We start from the raw sequence: 24,375 nt of genomic DNA on the forward strand, positions 1-24,375 counted from the left end.
CATTCATTTCAACACAGAAACTTCAGTTCCCCCCCCTCATACAGAGATGACATCATATCTTAAACCAAGAACGACTACAGTCTGCGACCACAGGAAGTATCATATTCCAGGAATGGAAAAGCCAATTCCCTCTGGGCCTCTTTAATGGGGCCAACCCTTCTGATGCTGCAGTGTCACATGGAGGCTGTGTATGTGGCGCCGCCCTTGTGTCAGTGAGCAGCGGTGCAGGGACATCACTGGGCGTTTTTCCACCGCACCAGGTACCGTACTTTCGGTACTTCCATAAAGTGCAGAAAGTTTGGTACTTTCATGTCGGTTTTCCACTGGCGTAAAAAAATGGTACCGGCGCCAAATTACATCATCAGTGACCGCCCCTGACTGACAGCCCAAAATTAAAACTAACAGTTGAGGCTGGAAAATGCGGTTTATTGTTATGTCAGCTTCTATCACAGTATAAGATTCAGTAAAATCCAAATCATGCTGCCATCAATTACATTTACGTACGTACACTTACTTTGGCTATGCCAATCAAAGCAGTAAGAATTAGCTTACTGCTAATTCAGTCTTTTGAAAGCAAACAAGTTATTTAATTATGTTTTTTGATTTTCAAGCGGCATTGTTCGGTATTTCGCGTGTGCCCCATTTCTTCCAAGCGGCTTGGTATTACGGTGTTCCGGGCAATTCAGTTTCCCTATGTTTCTCCTATCAGGAAATAATGTTTCCCCTAATATTAAAGCAAAGAGGTATGTGAAACGTCTGAAAATCATTCAGGTACATTATTACATGTGAATACAGTAGATTGTCACACATAATATAGTCTTATAAGCAATACTATACCGCTTTCATCAAGAAATATCTCTATCCAGCGAATTAAGTAATTTCATTTATTATCTGTAAAAACAAAAAACATAGAAAAGGCATGTGATGTTTTAAAATTAATATATGGCTTGTTTACCTCAAGAGCTTCATAAAAAGACATGAAAACAACAGCGAAACCGTGTATGTTTGGTGTGCGTGCGCGTCAAATCAAGAGGCCAAGGCGCAGAGAGAGCAAGCTGGGAGTCGGGCCGTAAAATCGATGACCTCCTCCCTGGATGACTAGGAATGGCGGCTCCCCCTCCACATGTGGCCCATCTCACTATGTGTGGGGGGGGCATGACCTCTGACTGACTGCACTGATCTAATGGGAAGTCTGTCAACACAAAGGTATACAAAGGTATATATAGATATGATCTGTATCTAGATTTGTGGGATGTGATGGTTATTTTCATCCTGCCTACACAGAGAAAGACATACATTAACCATCATGCCTATGAGGAAGTGCATCCTGGGTAATATCACCAGCAGAGCCACACGATACCCTGCAAAGGCTTCTGGGAGGACACATATCACAGTCAGCAAAATGGAGGTCACGGACACAATGGACAGCCAAGGAGCAAACGATCTTCCAAAATTGCGGGATCGAGACGCGCCCGACGCAAGCCCGTTTGCCAGGCTGTGTCATCACCATGGTGACCGGCTGTGCCATCAACACGACACGTGCGATGAGATGTCGTTGGAGAGATTTCCCCCACCCGCACTCAGCAGGGCACAGCCAACACATTACAGCTGCCAAATTTCAGCGAGATGAAGCACTCCGGGGTGACGCAGGTGACAGGACACTGCTGGTGTGACACAAACCCCACCGGCACCCACAGCGGCCGCTGAACATTTAGAAACCTGTCAGCCTGAACGCTCTGTGGCTGTGAACGTGCTCATTCAGAGTGCCAGGCTAGCTTACTGCTACGTCGCATATCTTAGCATGTCGCAGGACCGTCGCATTATTTAGCCTGCAGTGGACCTTAGCACACACTGTTATTTACCATGCAGGATAGTTTAGCGCGTAGCATTATAGAGAGCGTAATATAATTTAGCATGCTGCTTTACCCATTGTGCACACAGCATTTTTTGTTACACCTTAATATTGAAGACACTTTTGTCTTCCCATAGTAAACACTAATTAAAGTTTTTCACAGAGTAAACGTTGACTAAAGCTAATTACTGAGCTGTACACCAAAGGCTACGTTAGCATGTGACTGACAGCCCAATGGTCTTCCAGCCCGTTACTGTCCCACGTAAACGCACGCAGGCTGCGTGAGGCAGACCTGCCAGTTTAAGACGCCCGATCACATGATTTGTGGGAGCTGTAAAGTCATGTTAGCTGGGGCTGACAGGAGGGGTCAAAGATGACAAAGACTGACCCCCCCGCCTCCGACACACACGGCTCGGATAAGCAGGGACCCCGGGAAAGTACTGGAGTGAGTCAGTCAGAGCCCCCTCCAGAGGGAAGAGAGAGTCAGTAGATGCAGAGGATGTGGTGTCCATCGGGCCCATCAGCAGGTGATTGTCCTGCGAGCTGGTTTCAAGACATTTTTGTGGTGACTAAATACCCCAAAGCTGACATGAAAATCCCCCCCAGAAACACAGAGCAGGAACGCTGGAGCACATAATCAGAATGATGATGTGCCGTGTTATGAGCTGGGGGGGGGGCACCCTCATATGTAAGGGGAACAGGAATCAGCGGTGCCTCCTCAGAAGCTCTGAACCTCCTATCTGAAGCTCCACTGAAGCTCTGAACCTCCTGTCTGAAGTTCCTCAGAAGCTCTGAACCTCCTATCTGAAGCTCCTCAGAAGCTCTGAACCTCCTATCTGAAGCTCCTCAGAAGCTCTGAAACTCCTATCTGAAGCTCCTCAGAAGCTCTGAACCTCCTATCTGAAGCTCCTCAGAAGCTCTGAACCTCCTATCTGAAGCTCCACAGAAGCTCTGAACCTCCTGTCAGAAGCTCCTCAGAAGCTCTAAACCCCCTATCTGAAGTTCCTCAGAAGCTCTAAACCCCCTATCTGAAGTTCCTCAGAAGCTCTAAACCCCCTATCTGAAGTTCCTCAGAAGCTCTAAACCCCCTATCTGAAGCTCATCAGAAGCTCTTCCTCCAAGCTATGCTGGAGATGGCTTGCACCGAGGTGGACGCCCAGCATCTGTTATCTGTCGGCCTGGACCTCCATCACCAGTGTTACCATGACGATCCGGCTGCTCAGATGAGCTTAACCCTATGGTACAAAAGCTGTCACCCTCCTGAACTCCAGCCCCGTGGTCAGGTGCCTGTCCCACTGTCTCCTGGTTTTTCGTTCTCTCTCTGTCATGTCTAACCCTTCCGTCTACGTACCACAGAGACTGCCAGTCCATTTGGGACACAGCATCACTGATGACGTCCTTGACAAATGGGGCATCTAGTTGGCACTGTGTGGGACATGAGCCCCCCCCCTCCCATGTTGCAGCTGGGGATCTGAAGTAGGCAGTGAGGCAACCATCAGGGACCTACACAGGACACTCACTTTGACGCAGCCCTTTGGGCGTCGAACCCCCAGCCCAAAAAGTACAACACTGTTCCATTTCACATCACAGACGTCATTAGCGAGCGGCGAGGGGACTTCAGAGCACCCTGGGGGGGTGGGGGGTTAGCTTTTCTCGTAACCAGAACTTACAGAACAATCCACTGTACGACCCACCGTGCTGCACTAGTTGTAAGACGTTACTACAGAACTCTGTACAGTACTGTCTCTGTCATCTTCTATCCATCCATCCAATGAAACTGAGCCCACCACCTCAAGCAGAGGGGGGCGCTGAACCCAAATGGGGGGAGGCTGACATCACATTGTACAGACACTGTGAGGAATATCCTCACTCCCCCCATCCAGCAGGAGCCCGGAATGTCACAACAACAGCAAGGGATACGGGGGTTGCCATAGAGACGGCACAGGGTCCTTCAGGGTGAGCATGGTGACCTCGAGGTGACCCCCCAGGGTGGGGGAGCGTTGGGCCACACAGGGGTCACGCTGCGAAGATGCCTCCCTGCCGATGCAGTATGGGACGAGCTCATAAACAAGGGGCCGCTGGCTGTGAACCACCGGGGGACAGCATGGGACAAGTAAGTCCATCTCCCATCTGCAGGGTCACCACATCTCTGCCAGAGTTGCAGGGCAGATTGGCAACAGCTGATAGCGATTAAAAAGCAGGAAGTGCCACAGGCCAGCAGGGATAACCACACACACACAGAGACACACACACACACCATGGGACCTGTCTCACAGGCGGGTGAAGGTAACACTAACTGGGTGTTACTCTGCACAAACTGAGGTCTCCACTCTGTTCCTCACAGGTCCATCTCACCCGTAACCATAACCCTGCCTGGTTCACCCTAACCCTAACGCTAATCCTAACCCTAAACCTAACCCTAACGCTAATCCTAACCCTAAACCTAACCCTTGCTCCTCACACTCTCTCTCTCTTTCCAGTTTTCGTTCTCTTTTTCACAACCTCTTTGGTTTCTCCTTTTCATTCCCGGTTCTCTCTACTTTTTTTCCTCAGTTATTACATCATTCTCTAGCACTTTCCTGACAGCCGCCTCCATTTTCACACTATTACTCACTTCAGTATAATTTCCTGTCCTCTCATGGGTACAACAGCGGTTCCCCTCCCTGGGATCTGACCCTGCAGTCTGCTGCTGAAAGGAGCCAGCCTATTAAGCCATCGTCTTCCTCAGCTGTAGCCTTCGTCTCGTGCCCTCCACCCCTCACTATTGAACGGACACAGGAAGGGGCATGGCTGGCAGGGCACAGAGGTGTCAGTTTTAGGGTGACCTCCCCCCCACCCTTTGACAGCTCACATTATGCACTACATGTCACGTGACCTGTGTTTTAAAGCCCCTCCAAACCGTGACAAGCATCGGCGGCTCAGGCACAATCGAGGTCCTGCCCCCGTTTCAGAAATTAGCCCATCTCGGTGGCAGGAGCGGGGCCGGGTCAGCAGACATGCCTCTCTGGGCGCGCTCTGAGCGCACGTGGTACAGTCACAGCTGTGACGTCTCGAGGCTGGTTTCCGACACAGCATGGCCACGCTGTACCCCCCCCCGTGTGAAATCGACACCGGTCAGCCAGCTTCCTCTTTCCAAGCCGGCCCCCACATCACAAACACAGCCCAATGACGTGTCTACATATCAGTGCCGAAATTGCGCTCCTTAACCGCCACGCCCCCTACTGTCTGGCGTAATGCTGCAGAACCCTCAGCACATTGGTTACCGTTACGGCTTGGCTGGCCTGTGTTCCGTAGCGTCACCTGAACACCAGTCACGTGGAGTTGGTTGGAGCATGGCCTGTTTCGGGCTGCGGTTTGAACTCGTAGACGAAGCTCTCCATTGTAGAAGAGTCCATTAACTAGAGCCCACTGACCTCACACACACAAACATACACACACACACCGAGCTGGACCAAGACCTGCATAACCAACCATCAATCCACTCATGCCAAAGGGCCCTGGGGGATAACCCCTGTGGCAGGAGAAAAAGAGAGTGAGAGAAAGGGAGAGAGGGAGGAGGAGCGGAAAGATCCAACATACACATGCAAAATGGAACCTACCAGACATTCCAGCATCAAGGCCAGAGAGAGCCAAGGTTCATGGCAGAAAGGTGGATGCGGGTCAGAGTCCCTGTGTCACAGGCAGGCAGAAGCTTGAAAGACCCCCCGCACATGCGCGCGCACACACACACACACACACACATTCCACCTTCATGTTCAGCATGCTACTCCGGGGTACATCAGCAGTCACGCCATCAGGTTCCTCGTTGACTATGTGCTCCACCGCCCTGGGCGGGGGGGGGGGGGGGGGGGGCGTCGGCGCTTGGGGCCGCTCTGATAAGAGTGCAGCATGGCGCACAGACTCACACGCGGCCGCGTTATCCACCGCCAGCCCAAGCCGTCCCGGCCACGCTTCCGGACGCCATGACAACCGTCGCTCACGGTGATAAGAGCGCTCTCACTGTACACTGGGCAGGCGGGGCCCTGAGGCACAAAGCAGCGCGGCAACACGAGGGACCATCTCGCACACACACACACCGCTACACACACACACACACCGTTACACACACATACACACACACCGCTACACACATACACACACACAAACACACAAACCGCTACACACACACAGAGCTACACACGCACACACACCGTTACACACACATACACACACACACACCGTTACACACACACACACACACGCACCAAATGACAGTGAACCTCAAGCCTCCCCCCAAGTACAGGTGGCTCCAGTACCCCCCTACCAAGTCTCCCCCCCCCCCCGCCCAAACCCTTACCAGTGCGTGGTGCCTCCCCCGGTGACCAGCTACCAGCCGGCGTGCGATCACCCCCTCGGCTCCATGGAAGGGCCGGTGAGAGAGAGAGATGGCGGCGAGCGAGCGAATGATGAACCAACGGATCCAGGAGCGACAGAGTGTGGAGCACGGGGAGCACCAGCGAGTGCCGCTCTGCCTCAGCCTGAGAAAAGCCCCCGGCTCTCTCACTCCCTCTCTCTCCCTCTCACTCACTCACTCTCTCTTGTTTCATTATCATGCGCGAGGGCTCCACCCAGTGGCCCACTGATGTTCTGCAACCACCTCACACACACACTCCAGGGTTTCCTCTGCCCTTTGTGGCGTCTCTCTCAGCAAACAAAAGAGGGAGCAGACAGCCCCCCCAGGATGTGTGTACCCAAGTACCCGAGTACCTGCGTGTCTGAGAGCTGGCTGGCACACTGTGACTGGCCAACACGCTTTGTGCTTTCTGCATGCATGTGTGAGTGCACATGCAGGCAGGTAGTCATGACAACAGCAGTGTGTGATTTTATCCCCCTTTCCAGAAGTGCTTCTGTTAGATTTGCATGCGTGTGTGTAATGGATGTGAGCCTTCAGGGTGAGGGCTGAGTGGGTGTGGCAGGTGCTCCCTCGACATGTGACTTACACACACACACAAATACACACAGAAACACAGATACACACACACAGATACACAGAAACACAGACACAGATACACACAGACACACACACACATACACACAGATACACAGAAACACAGATACACAGAAACACAGATACACACACAGATACACAGACACACACACACAGATACACAGATAAACAGACACACAATTAATTTGATTGGTGGCTATGCGAGCAAATATTTATCTGCAAAGCGCTAGGCAAGTTAGTGCCAAAATTATTTATATGCGCAAGTGTGAATTTGCACTCGCAGGTTGGTATTTGCAAGAGGACTTGGATTTGCAATACAGGTTTTGTACTTGAAAATCATTCTATCTTTGTAAAAAAATATTTTTATGAAGATGTTTGGTTTCGCATTTACAAAAAATATTGACGTGTATTTGCAAAATGTTTTTCACGTTCATTCACAAATCTCCATATACAAGTACAGATCACGTGACGCGTATTTATGTTCAGTGTTTTGCGAATGAAAATTGTGTTCAGTGCGAGCAAATTTCATTTTGCGGGAGCAAATTGGAAAGTACACATACAAGTATATATGGCACTATTCTGACTCCATACTGCCCCTGCAGACAGAAGGCCGTAAAAGCAGCGGCACAACTAAAATGTTCGACATCTCCGCCAGTTTCAATGAAACAGTCGTCATTTTAAAATGAATTGTTGCTGTTGCTTAAACAGCGCCACACAAACACCAACCATAAAAATGGAGAACACGTCTCCTTTACACATCATCCACATCCAGACGAGCCGGATCTGCTCTGCCGCTGGACTGTGAGCCCCTACCTCTGTGACCTCAGGTTCCACATCCCCACCCCCAACCCCAACCCCACTTCACCAGGCACTTCCTCTGTCTGATTACCCACCAGTGCTGAAAATCACACTGCTTTCTCACGGGGGGGAGGGGCGATGGCATCTAATCTCTAATCTCTGAGGATCTAGATCTGGCCATGAGGATTTAACAACCCCCCCCAAGCCCAAACCCAGGAATGCTGCCAGGCAACGACAAGGAGACCCCCCCTCCCCCCAACTGTGCGCCGAGTTTAAGTCCCTGATGCACTGTGGGCAATTGAGGATGCAGCCCACATCACGTAAAGGTACCTCAGCATCATCACGGCGCCATTAACCCCCCCAGCCCCCGGCACCTGCCCCCCTGCTGGAGAGCTTTATCAGTGGGTCCAGCAGAGCGGTGGCGTCCCAAGCACTCAAAACCACATCAGAAACTCCTACATGAGACAAATTAAAGAGAACGGCCCCCCATCCCACCCCCATGGGTTCAAAATAGGACAAACAGACTCGGGTGTCCACTTCCTGGCAACAAGAGCGGCAGGGACACGCCTTCGAGGTCATACGGGATGATCGCAGCAGCACCACTGAAAATTTAAACCCAGTTCGGGCTTTTCTGGGAGGTCGCTGCCACGGCAACTCTGTTATTTTTAATGATGGGGTGGCTAAAGCCAATTAGGCTCAGCTACTACGCAGCTGGCTGAGGTTACAGACGCAGCGGCTGAGGTTACAGACACAGCGGCTGAGGTTACAGATGCAGCGGCTGGGAGAAAAGTAGGTTTTCGGGGAGGCGCGGGCGGTCCCAGGAAGAGCAGGAGGCGCGGGCGGTCCCAGGAAGAGCAGGAGGCGCGGGCGGTCCCAGGAAGAGCAGGAGGCGCGGGCGGTCCCAGGAAGAGCAGGAGGCGCGGGCGGGGGGAGACCAGAGGAAGCACATATACGGCTGAACCAGGGGGCCCCCACTGCCATCGAGGTCAGGGAGCTGACAGGCCGAACTGCAGCTTTACAGCTATGTGTCTGCAGTACCCCTCATGGTCAGCTCTGCCGTTTATTTGTATCTTTGTCCATCCGTCTTCCAACCAGTTACCCAGTAGAGGGTCCTGGCGAAGCCATAGGGCTGGATGCCAGCTCCTGGGCCCAGGGATGGTGCACTGGCACATCTCAGCGGCGCCCCCTGGAGTGAAGCGGCAATGGCCACAGGCAGGCTAAGAAGAATGGACCAGAGCTGGGCCGACTTCGCCGGCTGACCGCGGCGCGAGTACGCATTGAAAAAGAGAAAGAGGAAGACAAAAGAGGGCGAGAAGGCAGGGATCCAGCCAGAGAGAGGCCGAGGCCGAGGCCGAGGACGGAGGCGGATAGAAGCAGCCTTCATGGTGGGGGCAGAAAAGCGAGCAGCGGGTTTTGGCCAAAGTCACCATCCGGTTAAAGAGAGCAGACAGGGGGGTGCAGTGAGCCCCCTGAAAGCCTCCATTCAGCCGTGCGCTGGTGGACTTTTCCAAAGTTTACGTTTATTATGCATGCGATCGCAGCACAGATTTACAGCCAGTGAAGGCGCCCCAAACTACAGGCCAGACGCGGCTATTTAACAACACTGCCAGTCAGTACAGGCTGATGTCTAAGAGTCTGAGCTCAAGGTTAAACCGGCGTCAGGCTCGCAGATGTTCACACACACGGGGAAGCGTGTCCAGGTCAGACAAATGGAGTGTCAGGAGTTGGCGGGTGTGAATCACATGAACCACCGACGCACTTAACACAGCCTCCGTCGCAAGAACCACCGACGCACTTAACACAGCCTCCGTCGCAAGAACCACCAACGCGTTTAACACAGCCTGTGTCGCAAGAACCACCAACACGTTTAACACAGCCTGTGTCGCAAGAACCACCAACACGTTTAACACAGCTTCCGTCGCAGGAACCACCAACACGTTTAACACAGCTTCCGTCACAGGAACCACCGACACGTTTAACACAGCTTCCGTCGCAAGAACCACCGACACGTTTAACACAGCTTCCGTCACAAGAACCACCGACACGTTTAACACAGCTTCCGTCACAAGAACCACTGACACGTTTAACACAGCCTGCGTCACAAGAACCACCGACACGTTTAACGCAGCCTGCGTCACAAGAACCACCAACACTAACACACCTACACAGTTGGCCCTGCTGTGGCCCTCACCAGCGATGGGGTATGAAGCACCATCAACAGAACATAGAGGGTAGCCCTTGTAGTGCTTTCAGATTTATAATAATAATAATAATAATAAGCCATCCATTTTCTGTAACCTCTTGTCCTATTCAAGGTTGTGGAGGGTTTGGAGTCTATTCCGGAGGCTACGGGCACAAAGCAGGGAACAACCCAGGATGGGGCACCGTCCCATCGCAGGGCAACAACAACAAAAAATGATGATGATTATTATTATTATTTTGTTGTTGATGTTGCTGCTGTTGTTGTTAAATCCCTGATACTTTCATTTAAAAAAAACATTACAATTTTAAACAGTTCCTATATCTTTAAACCTCAGACTCCCAGGTTCTCCCATGAGACTGGAATAAGCAACCTTCTGATGATAGACCTGGGACTGTCCCCACTGCCCCGCGTAATTCCCACAGATCTGGCAGAATGACGCGTGCTGTCTGGCCTGCCCCCCTGGCCACGCCTGGTCAGATAGAGGCAGTGCGGGTGATGGTCCGGGGGTCCACGCTAACCCCGGAGGACACGGAGTGTGTGGAAAACACACTGCGCCCGCCGGATGTCTCTCGCGGGACACGATGGCGATAGCGACTTAGATTAAAAACTGCGACACGAAGTGTTTTTTTCCTCTTTCTACTTTCAACAGAGGAAATGATTCAGATATAAAACCCACATCCTGTACTGCAGTCAAGAAAACAAAATAGTCTTAAATTTAAAAAATATAATTAACAGCAAATATTTTATATTTTCAAACATAATTTATAGTCATATTCAATACAAGTATAAATGGTTGTCATTTAAGCATTTTTAAAAAGGTAAAGTACCTTCAAACAGCCAAACTGTAGAAAGCGTCATGTTACACGACCGACCGGGTAGCCTTACATGCCCCGTTTAACTAAGGAAATTTAAGTAAAATACAAATTTCCGATTAACCTGCACAACCATTCGCAGAGTGTTTCTGCCATAAAGGAATGTGATTGGCGCACTTCCACACGCAGCCAAAATACCGCAGTTTATCAGTATATCCACAGTACGTCCGCGGTAAAGCATGGTATACGCGCGCGGCTCGATCACCAGCCGGACCTGAACGCGAAATACGGGGACACCGAACCCCGGACCTGTTGACTGCAACATTGTATAACATTAACCAGGCATTTCATATTATCCATTGTTCTTTAAAGTAAATAAACACAGATTCATACAGCTTGGCGGAGGTTCATGTCGCGCATGCCGGGTTCGGGCACATTTGGACACCCCACCCGAACCCCCTTCAAAGTTACAGCGTCTCTCCGGCGGCCGTATAGCCGGTTACTTACCGACCCCGTCCTCTGATTTCAGAACCATGTCGATGTTCCCCAGACGCAGATGGCGACGCGGCTTCAGTGCGAGCGGCGCTCGGTTCCCACCGGCTCTCAGTGACTGCGCCGCGGAGCGCAGTGCTGCTGTGCGGGGACGCGGCTGCGGGGGCGGACGCTCCGTGACGCCGAGCGCGCGGTGGGGGTTCAGCTTCAGAACTGCTCTTTATTATAACAACCATAAGCCGTGTCATTGTTAAGCTTATTGCTCAGGGTCATTTTCATTTTGTAATCATTTTATTATAATAAACGAATGATGACGTGATATTTTTCCCCATGCCAATATGGGCTTTGTTAACACAAAACGTGTTTTAAGCACGTTTCAGTTTAAAACGTAATTGTCATTTAGTCTTAATGTGTTGTGATATTCCCTATTGATTAACACTTGCCTTTGAACCCCATCCATTTCCTGTAACTGCTTGTTTTAGCTAGACTTGAGCATATCCGGCCATGACAGGGAACAATCCAGGATGGGGGAGAAACCCATTTTTGGACTGTGGGGGGGGGGGGGGGCGCAGATCCACATGGTGATATGGGGAGAACATGCAAACTCCACACACATGGAGCCACAGCAGAAACTCGAACCCGGGTCCCAGAGGTGTGAGGCAGCAGCACTAAGCACCAAGCCACTGCCGACGCAAATAAGGAGTTACACCAAAACGTGGAAACACAGTATGGATGTAGCCTATGCGACTGCTGCGGACAGTGAACATATAAACAATCCTTTTTGAACTGTGATCGTTTTCCTTGCTTATATGAATCCCAGAATAAGAGGTTAATGCCTAGGCCCGCTTCTTTGTGTGACCACGGACCATTGACATGAATCGAAGGGCTACCAGACCGTTTTTACCGGTTACTGGTGCCTCCAGTGCAATTCAACAGATGCTACAAATTGTCATTAAAAAGAACCCAACTGAAGAATTTGCCAAATTACCACAGTTAATTGCCCATCTGACAGCAGATGCTTGTTTTTTAAGTAACAGGTGCTTCTAAAAACAGCAGACGGGAAGATAACGGACAAAGCAGGCCCAGAGCCTCATGCAAAGCCAGTACACAATTAGGACAAAGGGCTTAATTCACTTACTCTGATACATTCCACTGAATTTCTATATCATATGGAGGAATTCTATTTTAAGATAGATCCATCAAAAGTCCCATTGAGCAAGCTGGTCCCTTTCCAGCTTAACGACAGCTGAATTTGTACTGTCAGATCTTGGGTTGCTGTTATCCCGTTCACAGACAGGAGGCGCTGCCGTTTTCGGAGAGTCGACCATCCCATGAGGCACCGCACACCTCCTGCGCGGGGTAACTTCACAGACGAAAGCTCTCCAGCTAATTCGAAAAACACGAGCTGCTTCATCCCAAGCTGTGTTCAGAAGTTTGTTGCTATGACAACTTAAAAAGTCGGCGGAGCGCACTGGAATCCTTTCATTTGTGAAGCGGGTGAGCAAATGATTTGGACTGACTGCTCGCTGATACTGACTCTGACGGCCAGATAAATGCTACAGGGCCGACGCTTGCAGGTCATTCAACTAGCGGCCTAAATATCCTCTATCAAAGACTAACTGGTATATCAATTATCACAGACTGACTGTGAGCTAAAATGCTGTTTGATTGTTCTCTGTAGAGGGCGCTGTTTCCACAGTCACTGTGAACTCAGGGGGGAAGATGTTTTAGGTCTCAGTTCTCACACCTACACAAAAGCTGCTCCCTTGTAAACCACAGAGTTTTTATTTTGAAGCAAGGAGGCGACGTGCCCTGTAATCGATACCGAAAACAGAACAACGGTTACAGCCAGCGGCCCAGGCAGCTCGACCCTGTGGAAAACTGACCCCCCCCCCCCCACAAACACACATACACACACACACACATTTTGCTACTGAGACCCGACCAGCACACCTACGCAGAGATTTAATTAGCATATCCCACGGACAACACCCCCCCCCCCCCCCCGGCCATCTGTTCCATGCCAGTTCTGTGAAATAAGGGATTCCCCCCCCACCTCAAAAGAAAAACAGCCTTCCACACACCTGGGGGGGGGGGCTTGAGATTTCTTCTGCAGGTGTTTGCCATCTCTCCTTAGCTGAAGGTGTCACAAAGCAGCCCCCTAATGTCCTGCTCACTCCTGACCATTTCATGGTCCAGTGCATATAGATCAACTTACTGAAAAGGCTATTAATCTGACATTACTAACCCATTTCGAGTGCAAGTTACTTTAAGGCTTTTCTCTGACTTGGGTCACAAGCTCAGCACATCTGAAAAATTCTAGTGGACCACAATCCCTGTGAAAGTGAGTCTCAGCGGAAGTAACTGCCTATGCTCCTGGCCTAGCCAGCCCGACCTCTACTGGACAGATGCGGTATTACATACAGTGTAGTGTAGCTGAGCTCTGCTGAAACAATCAGTAATGATTGTGGAGCAGTGTGGAGGAGTTTAACTGACAGGGGGCGGCTGGGAGATACCATCCCCATGATAAGAAGGGGTGGATGACGGACACACCGGAAATCACAGCACTTCTTGCAGCAGCATGACAGGGGAGGGGGGGTTGAGGTGGCAGGCCTGGGTTAGGGTGACCTGGCCTACACTCATCTGGAGAGCAGCAAAGAGAAACAGGAAGACATGGGGGGGGGGGGGGCGCACAGAGGTGCTCTGATGTTGCCACACAGCCAGTATCTGAAAGTACATGCACACTTTTCCACATGTTTTACACAGTAATCCTCACAAGGACACACATACAAGCATGATGCATACTCAGTATCCCCCCACTGGCTGTTACTGAGAACTACACCCAGGACAGTATTGCCCACACCTTTGTTTGTTTAGCTTCACATACTTTCCATCATTATCTGAGTGAGCGTGGCTAACTTGCGGAAGATGCTGGATTCCTCTCTGCTTTGACCACCAGGGGGCGGCACTCAGTGCTAAATAAATTAGCAGCTGCTCTACAAGGAGGGGAAACCAAAAGCAGAACCCATTCAACCACTTTTCCCCAACCGTGTGACTGGGGAACTTGTAACTCCCCTTGTTAGAAAGAACAGAGAACTTGCATCAAAAGAACAGAGGTTCTGGCAGTATATTACCTAAATGATGCATAAAACATGGAACACAAAAATGAACAGCATTAAAGAAAAACAAAACTGCAAAACAACAATAAAAATAAGAGTAAAATGAAGTAAAATACCCTCACAAGGTAACCGTTGTCCTAACAGAGAAACCTCTGTCCTTACAGGAAAGCCTCCGTCCTCACAGAGAAGTTTCTCTCCACACAGGGATGTCTCTGTCCTCACAGGAAGGTCTCCGTCCTCACAGAAATGTCTCTATCCTCACAGGGAAGTTTCTCTCCTCACAGGGATGTCTCTGTCCTAACAAAGAAACATCTGTCCTCACAGGGAAGCCTCTGTCCGCACAGGTATGTCTCAATCCTCACAGGAAAGCCTCTGTCCCCACAGGGATGCCTCTGTCCTAACAAAGAAACATCTGTCCTCACAGGGAAGCCTCTGTCCGCACAGGTATGTCTCAATCCTCACAGGAAAGCCTCTGTCCTCACAGAAATGTCTCTGTCCTCACAGGGAAGTTTCTCTCCTCACAAGGATGTCTCTGTCCTCACAGGAAAGCCTCTGTCCGCACAGGGATGCCTCTGTCCTAACAAAGAAACATCTGTCCTCACAGGGAAGCCCCTGTCCGCACAGGTATGTCTCAATCCTCACAGGAAAGCCTCTGTCCTCACAGAAATGTCTCTGCCCTCACAGGGAAGTTTCTCTCCTCACAAGGATGTCTCTGTCCTCACAGGAAAGCCTCTGTCCGCACAGGGATGCCTCTGTCCTAACAAAGAAACATCTGTCCTCACAGGGAAGCCTCTGTCCGCACAGGTATGTCTCAATCCTCACAGGAAAGCCTCTGTCCTCACAGAAATGTCTCTGTCCTCACAGGGAAGTTTCTCTCCTAAGAGGGATGTCTCTGTCCTCACAGGAAAGCCTCTGTCCCCACAGGGATGTCTCTGTCCTCACATGGATGTCTCAATCCTCACAGGGGAGCCTCTGGCCTCATAGGAAAGCCTCTGTCCTCAAAAGGACAGAGGGCACTCTCTGATATTTCACTCGGGTTGGCTGGAAGCAGTTCTAAACCCTGATAATCCCTGCTAATCTTTGCTAATCACTGGTCTCTAGATGGGGGGGGGGTAATTCAGTTACTAATGAAGAAAGCATTCCCAGAGAATCACAAAGAGATCAAAAAGTGGGAGGGGGTATGGGGTGGTGTAGCTTCAAGTCTGCAGGGGTGCCAAGGTGACCCCCCTCATCTGCTCATTTATAGTGGTCTCTATGGCTCAAATAAGGAAAAATGTCTTATCTATTCCCCTCTGTAACACACATGGACATAGAGAAACGCACAGCAGTCCTGTGTACATATACACTGTACATATATATACACTGTACATATACATGTACGTACATACACTGTACATATACATACACTGTACATATACATAATTACGGTAATTTTCTGGCTCCACAGCAATGCTCATGTCACTAACCATAGATGTGAGGGGTGTTACTGCATGTGTTACTATGTGGGTGTCACTGCATGTGTTACTATGTGGGTGTTACTGCATGTGTTACTATGTGGGTGTTACTGCATGTGTTACTATGTGGGTGTTACTGCATGTGTTACTATGTGGGTGTTACTGCATGTGTTACTACCCACATATTATTTAATCTGCAATTTAAAAATAATAATAAGAAGAATATTTTTGTTGTTTTTGTTGTACTGTTGTAGCACCATCAGACAATTTCTGGAAAAGGCAATGAAACTGATCCAGGACCAGATTTAGAGCATTCTCAACACCGTCATTAAAACATCGCCCCCTCGCCCTCCGCCCCCCTGCCAGCAGGCCCTCGTCGTCTTGGCGATTATGAGCGGCTAATAGTCCACGGGCTCCAGTGACCTCCCCCACTCCTTCTGCAAGCGCGACACAGCACTCGCTCCTACCGCTGCGTGAGCAAAATCCTCCTTTATGCTGAAAATAGAAGTCACCCCCGCCCCCCCAACACCACCTCCTCCCCGAAAGAAAACAAGCATATTCAGCCTTGAGTAATTATCGCTTTTCGTCTGAGTCACTGCGAAGGTGCAAAAAAAACAAGCAGACATACTATAAGCAGCCAGCAGGTGGCGCTCATATGGTCTGGGGAGTAAGAGAGTGGTGAAGTAATGAGAGGCTTGGAGTGAAAACTTGAGAGCGAACAGGGTTTGGCCATGAGGATATGTGTGTGTGTGTGTGTGTGTGTGTGTGTGTGTGTGTGGGAGCTTGCATAGATCACATTTGAGGACCAAATTGTCCCCAAAGTGTAGTAAAACCTGAAATTTCCCTACTTTTGGGGACATCTTTTGAGGTCCCCATTTGGATAACCTCAGTTTTATAAAAATCTATGAATGCAATCAAAAAAGTAAAAATGCCAAAAGTCTTGTATTTGGGTTGGTTACTTATGGTTAAGGTTAGGGATGGGTAGGGGTTACGGGTGTCGTGATGGGGATTAGGGTTTTTCCCATAGAAACGAATAGACGGTCCCCATTTAGAGTAGGAAGACCAACTTGTGTGTGTGTGTGTGTGTGTGTATGTGTCTGTGGTTGTGTGTATGTGTGTGTGTGTTTCTGTGTCTGCGTGTAGGCATGTGTGTGTGTGTGTGTGTGTGTACATACCATAGACAGGTTGATTCCCACATTAGATCTTTCGTCAGTTACCCGCACTTGTATCTAATTGGGGTTCGAGGGGATGGGAAGCAGACAATACAGAGCTAGCAGGGGGCGGGGTTTCAGGGTCATGTGACACACCAAGTGCACTGCTGCCATCGTGTCACGTCGCCGACCGTCAACATAGCGCTCAGCCCAGAACAGAAAGGGGAGGAGCCACTATCGGGAGCATCCGCCCTAACCTCACTGGTCCCAGTCATCCCAGTAGATATGAGATGGAGGCCCAGACACAGCACACACACTCAGCACAGACATCTGCATACTTATCATTTGACTCACATTAGGGATCTGATCAGGGTGAAAGTTTGAGCTCCTCTGGCTCCTTACACTGTGACACTCCCCCCCCCCCCCCCCCCACGCTACATGTCACGCTCAGCCCTGCCCAGACACAGACCCCAAAAAGGCCCCAGATGTCACTGGTGATAAAAAGGCACGATGGGTAAATCATTCAGGAGGCTCCTCACTGAAGCTGTCCTCTCTTCACATTGCTGGGGGGGCTTATCCAGTGATGCCCACAGCCCCACCTCCACTGCAGTGACACATCTCTCTCTCCACTTTGTCATCCAGACACTCTACCCCCCCCGGGTTTGAAAAATTTTCCCCAATTGCTGTTTCCACTCACAGATCTTGGGCTCTTTGAGGCCTCATGCTGACAGGGCTGGGGCACCCCCCCGCCCTACCGCACACGCGCACGCGTGTCAGCCCACAGCAGCCTCCCGCTCCATCTCTCCTCATTATCCTGTGGCCGTCTGAATGCATCTGAATGTCAATGCAGCCTGAACCAATCAGAGTCTGCTGTTGCGCGCGCGGGGGGGGGGGGCGTGATGTAAGTGCTGACGGCTGATTGCGAGAGACGTGGGAATGGCTGGGAATTAGGCAGGAGAGAGAACAGGAACATAGAAGGAGGATGGCATGGAGGAGAACGACCCAGAACACGATGGGTGACGTTAGTAATGCAGGCCCACTGCCAGGGCACCGAGTCGCACCCTAACTATCCAGCGACAGCTACGGTGACCACCTACTCCATGTAGCCTAGCTCCACTGAGCTACGACAGGGTTTACAAACTACCATTTCAATTAAAAGGACCTGGATTTCACTTAAGCACTGAGTTCTTAAGCACAGCTGCGTGCTGTTGGTCAGTTTCCTATAATCACGCACGTGTCACTGATGTTAATGTGAAACCTCAATCTGCAAGCTATGTAGGTCCCTGGGGGGGGGGGAGGGTTGACACTTTGTTCCCAAGCAGGAACAGAATCCCTGAATAATGCACTTTTTAAAGCACTGCCCCCCCCCCCCCCCCCGCTGGAGGGAATGCATGACTCGTCGCCCTTCTTTGAGTGCACAGGTCACCAGCGTGTCATGGTGGTAAGAGCAGGGCACCGGGCGCACGGAGAACCGCGATCGCCCTACAAGGACACGCGGCGCATTGTGGTGGGTGCTGGCTACAGCTGCAGACAGATGTTCTTCGCTGCTCCAGTGGCCTTGTGGGACAGCGTGACATCCGTCACTTCAGAATTCCACAGTATGTACTATGTCATCCAGGTACCATTCGCCTACTCTCATCCATACCGAGGATTTGGACATACTGCTCACCTGACATACTGTAATTCGCCAACTACATAGCAAACAAGTATGCAATTTCGGAGGCACCCATAGTCACCGCTGCATTTGCAGAACGTGGGTAAATCAGGAAACCAGGGGCTTGTCATGTGACGTGAATATGGCAACATGCCTGCATGACGTTAGTGTAAAGCACGGTTTCCTCTCTCTGCTGCCTAAGCCTCAGGCCATAGCCCTCTTACTGAATGGCTAAACCCTCACTTCGCCCAGCCCAGCAGCATCTGTGAGGGGGGGAACTCTTCAGCCCCCGCCTGAAGGCTCCTTGAGGCCTGCAACCTCGTCGCACTCCACTGCACTCTGAAGATGAGGAGCAACTGGCAGGGCAACTCAGCTTGTTCAGGACTAGCCAGTGGAAACTGGGGCTTTTAGTCAGCTGGGCCAGTGAGTCGGCCCTTTGGGGGGCAGGGTTACTCAGGGACTGGGTCACTGAATTCTGTGTTTGCTCATGCTCAGCTGCCACTCTGATCTAACAGGGCATAGGGAGGTCAGCATAGGTCAGCAGAGAGCAGCAGAGGGCAGCAGAGAGCAACAAATAGCAGCAGAGGGCAGCAGATTATTAAAATCTTTCGTTTCATTGTTTTTTTTTTTCTTTAATCCTTGCTTCATTATCGCGTATCTAGCATAGCAAAACTGCATATGGGGAGAGACCAAGTCACACGAACATGAGGAGAACACGCAAACTCCACACGCATGAAGTCACACGAACATGAGGAGAACACGCAAACTCCACACGCATGAAGTCACACGAACATGAGGAGAACACGCAAACTCCACACGCATTAAGTCACACGAACATGAGGAGAACACGCAAACTCCACACGCATGAAGTCACACGAACATGAGGAGAACACGCAAACTCCACATGCATGAAGTCACACGAACATGAGGAGAACATGCAAACTCCACACGCATGTAGCCGGGAGCCAGGAGCACTGTGACCTTGGTGAATCCATCTCCTTTTCATCGGCCTGAGCTTGTTCTCCTTGACAGACTACCCAAGAAGCTGCCCCCCCCCGCCGAAGAGGGTGCTGGAACAGTTGGAAAACACCATCCCATAGCCCCCACCCCCCTCAGCTGGCTTGGCTCAGAGAGACAGAGAGCAGCAGAGGGCAGCAGAGAGCAGTGGGTGACCCCATTGGGGGCTGTGCTCTAAGTCATGCATTTCAGTATGCCCCCCCCCCACCCCGGCTCTCTCATTAGGGGGCACTGAACAGGGCTGGGGTGCTGCGACAGGGGCTCAGAAACACAGACACACCCCCACCCCCATAAAGGTAGTAAAAGCAGTAAATCTTGCTGTTCAGGAAACAAGCTATTGCAGAGGGTTCATGCTGATCAGGACGAAGTGGCTGGGGGGGGGGGGGCGGCAGTCAGAGGCCACAGAGTGGGTGGGGGCCCCCATCTGCTGCCAGCTGCCCCTGGAGGGGTAGATATCACAGGCACTGACCTGAGCATCAACACCAGCATCTACTCCATCAGCTCCACCTTCAACACACCACCTGTCAAAGCTTTCCGATAACCATCCAATCAGGTGGCCAGACACACATTAGCCACACCCACTCCACTTATATATGAAGTCACATATTAAACTTTCACCTCACAGCAATTACCAGAGTGTTCCGGAAGATTCTGATTAGTTATTTAAGGAAAGGGCATGTTTATTCTCATCAGGACGCAAACATTTTCAGACGGGATAGCTAAACATGTAGCACAATGTCGCAGGCTGCTTCGGTTTGTCGACATGAGGAATCCAGGAACAAGTGGGTTATAATCTACTGCAGTGATTATCCATCTTCCAACTGTGTGATTCAGATCATGATTTTGTCTAACGGAAATTATTTTCCAGCTCTAATAGCGATGACACATTTGGTTTTTTTCAGCCCTCGATTAGCGTCTAGTCCCGAGTCTCACAGGAGCCGCGAGATGAGTCGCGGACGACGGCGTAGGCGGGAAAGAGCGAGCGACAGAAAGAGCGCCTGAAGGTGGCGCTGGCGAGATTCTGGTGCGGGGCGGTGGTCTGAGTATAACCAGACTTGCTAGTCACGCAGACCCAGTGATGGTGTTTGTATGCCCTGCGATTTTACGCAGCACGCTTAGAGGGCACAACCACAACCGTCCCGTTTTTTCTGCGGTGGCTGAAATATCCCCAAGCTTTTTCAAATCTCTCTGTGGCTCTTCAACTGTCCTAAGTGTGTGAGTTGGTATGCGGCTCACTGTACCTGTGATCAGAAGGTCACTAGTTCAAAGCCCCGGCTCAGCAGTGTGATGTCACCTGTGTGCCCTTGAGCAAAACTAAGGGGGATGGTCTGGCCCAGCATTCTCAGAGTGTTTGCCAAGTGGATAAAATGTAAATGGGGTGATAAGTTTAATAATTCTAGCCCAAATGCTATTCAGCAGTGGGACTCTCATCAGTATCGTTACTGGGTGGAGGGGCGTTAGGATAGAGTGTCTTAATTTGGGCTTGATGAGCAGAACAAACTGCCCCTGTAGCATCTCAGCGCTAACAGCAAATTCCCTCTTGAGGACACTATTCCTGTTAGTGAGGTTGTGGTCATGTATGATGGTGTATGACCATATACGGTCCTGTGATACCCAGCGATCTCACAGGACTGCGATCTCTTCCCTGATGATTTTATTTGAGCCCTCACTGGTACTGGGGGTTCCTGCTCTCACACACACCAGTAAACCGTGAGACGGGAAGCCCAGTGGGTTAGTGCGTGTTTCAGACACATCCCCAGATCCTCAAACACGGCTTTTAAAGGCGCGACACTTTATTGCTTTAAGTGGCTTAAAACGTCGCTTCAGAGGGACACTTTCATGTCAACAGGCTTCACTCGACTTCACATTAATTGCTTCCTGTTTCCACATCTCGTTTTTTTTTTTTTTATCAGTGCTAATAATCTGTCACTTTCTTAAGCATCAGCTGGCCTTCGGAACTAGAGGATAATGTGATCAAAATGAAAATACATGTTAATAGTGCGGCAACAAAGGCTTGTGGAGGGTTAGGATTCCTGGGAACATCAGCACCAAGATAAACGAGTGACAAAAAGGGAGTGGGGGGGGCTCTTCGTTAAGGGGTAAAAGAGAGAAGGAGATAGATTCCGAATGAGAGAAAGGGGGCGATAAATATGAACGGAGAGTCACATGGACAGAGAGACAAAAAGCAACATGTCATTTAAAAATATATTGGTACATGCGATTAAACAGAAAACAATTTGAGCACAAGTGTGAACGGCACAGGCTGAGGCCGAGTTCACCTGTTGCGGTGTTTTCCGCGTAACAGGCAAAACAAGGCGCATCTCGCTGCAGTGAAAAGCCTCAAATGGACGGATCAGGCAGACTGACATCACACTGACGTCATCCGCTGGGTTTGAAGGACCTTCATCACAGACAGCTAGTAAAACAGGGGGCCTAATCACCCACTCCGCTGTCCAATCAAGCGCTTAAAGAGACACATTCCACTCGAGTGTATCTCTGTGTCGCAAAGCAAGCGCTCAAACACTCCTTCCGGAATGTTTGTCTTCCAAGTAACACTAAATCCCTCCATACAGACAATGATCAGCGTTGATATGCTTACGACTTCTGTCATGTTTAATAATGGCTTGTGAGCTGGAAGGAGGCGTCCTTGTTGCTCTGGGAAGTTGTTATTGGACCAGTTTCACCAGGTGTGTAAATGGCTGCTGACTTTACTGTAACACAGTGCCCTTTGGTCAGGAGGTAACGACCTTCTGCATCAACGTTCCCTCAGGTTGGGGGGGGGGGGGGGGCTGGCCTGCCAGGGCTTAAAGTGGCAGCCTGGGACTATTTTTGTGTGGCTGAACTTCGCCCTTGACAGGACATGATCCTACAAACCTGAACTCTTTCACATGATTATCCATCCATCCATATTCCATCCGGTATAGGGGGTGGGGGGAGGGGGTGCCCTTTACAAGACGCCAATCCCCGGGGGTGTGAGGTAACAATGCTACCCACTGCACAGGCAAAAAAAACAGCATATTCAGTCCACTGGGGTCTTTCTCGGGATAAAGGCAGATTAAGCACGGCCTCCATCCAGTTACCGTGGGGTGTAATTCTGCAGAGATGCCCGGTCTGGATACAGCTTACTGACTGACCTGAGTCACTCATGCCCAAAACTTACTCTGAATTTTATAATAATATTTAACATATGAAGGAAGATCGGAATAAACTGAATCCGTGAGGATCCCCACCTTCCCCCACCCCCTCCTCCATCTTCTCTCTCTCTTTCTTTCCCTCTCCTCTGCCTCCACTCCCCCGCTCACACCATTAGCACCACTGGCCTTTTCAGGACCAGGCATCATCATTGCTCTCTTGTTCCAGCTGACCTGGGGGAGGGGGTACATGGAGGCGTGAGTGCATCAGGAGCTGACGTGCTCTCAGAAGGAGCCCCTTCAAGCTGCCCACCCCCCAAGAGCAGGAGGGACACTGCTCACTGCATAAACAGGCAAACTCAACATCACCATAAAGTCACCAAGACTGAATGTGTCTGCTTATACTCTACTCTGTGAGTTTACTCTTTGTGAAGTTGTACACTGTGATCTAATAGTCTGCGAGGTTATTCACTCTGAGCTTATACTCTGTGAGTTTATACTCTGTGATGTTATACACTCTGAGTTTATAGTCTGTGAGTTTATACTCTGTGATGTTATACACTCTGAGTTTATAGTCTGTGAGCTTATACTCTGTGATGTTATACACTCTGAGTTTATAGTCTGTGAGCTTATACTCTGTTATTCTGTGTGAGCTTGTACTCTGTGAGTTTATACTCTATAATGTTATACTCTCTATGCTTATACAGTGTGAGCTTAAATTCTACTCTGTAAGGTTGTACTCTGTGCAGTACAGACCCAGAATCTGCCCTCTGCCAGGGGGGTGGTCAGGGTCACATAGCATCACGCTGAGTTCCGTGGGCAGGCAAGCACGCGTGCGCATGACACACACATGTATGACACAGGGGAGAGCCGGCCCCCTCCACAGCTGACTCGGACCCAGATGGTGTGCATAGCCAGGACCCCCGCAGAACAGACCAGAGAAACTCACTTCCCTTCTTTCATGCTTCAGTGGGGGGGGGGGGGTTACTATGGGATGCCTTATTAGACCAACTGACAGTGAGGGCGGGGCACCTGTGAGTATGTCCATCTGATCATGTGAATCAAGGTGACACACTGGGTAAAGCAGGACACCCTCCCCCCTCCGGTCACTCAGGCCACCCCCACAGGTCTGACACCCACCCATCACCCATGTACAGCCCACCCTGAGAGCTGGGCAAAGGGACTGCAGAACAGCATCAGTTTGCTTTCTTTTGGGGGGGGGGGGTGGAGACAGCTGCCATTCATCTGTCGCCTCCCCCCCCCTCCCCAGATGGAACAGCCCAGCAAAGCAGTCCTAAGGCCCCCCACGTTAACATGTCGGTCCCCCCCCCCCCCCCCCCCAGCAGATGTGGAGGATGGTACAGCCTCACTCTACCATCCAAGGAATTTGAACCAGCAACCTCCTCATCACGGACACAGAATCTGAACCCACTGAGCCACAAACAACCACACAAAACATGCAGGTGACACCAGGAAACCCCAAGCAGTGAGGAGGAGGTAGAGAAGGTGACCTTCATACAAATCCCTGAGCTCTTCGGTGCACCTCTGCAAGGTGCTGCCCCTAACATTGCCGAGCATCAGTCTCCACGGTAACGCACGCTCATTCTCAGACAGCACACCACTGATGCCAGCTGTGTTCAGCACGGAAGCGTTGGGGGAGCTGGCCGCGTTCAGCACTGACGTGTCGTGGGAGCTGGCCGCGTTC

At 50.6% G+C, this 24,375-nt stretch overlaps 1 protein-coding gene across 4 annotated transcripts in view; it reads right to left on the reverse strand.

Annotated features, from left to right (window-relative positions):
* The window catches only part of cyth1b (cytohesin 1b), a 47,940-nt gene that overhangs the window by 13,075 nt on the left and 10,490 nt on the right, over nt 1–24,375 (reverse strand). The window contains exon 1 of one of the 4 annotated variants that reach the window (XM_023820377.2): nt 11,160–11,319. The exons of 2 other annotated variants lie outside the window; for them this stretch is intronic. In XM_023820377.2, the coding sequence (XP_023676145.1) occupies nt 11,160–11,187 (28 nt within the window). In that variant the 5' untranslated portion in view covers nt 11,188–11,319. Of the gene's footprint in view, nt 1–6,188; nt 6,391–11,159; nt 11,320–24,375 lie in introns of those variants that run through there. One more of the 4 variants, XM_023820381.2, reaches the window with a different exon arrangement.

The sequence above is a fragment of the Paramormyrops kingsleyae genome, chromosome 20 (genome assembly GCF_048594095.1).
Source record: "Paramormyrops kingsleyae isolate MSU_618 chromosome 20, PKINGS_0.4, whole genome shotgun sequence".
Lineage (NCBI taxonomy): Eukaryota > Metazoa > Chordata > Actinopteri > Osteoglossiformes > Mormyridae > Paramormyrops > Paramormyrops kingsleyae.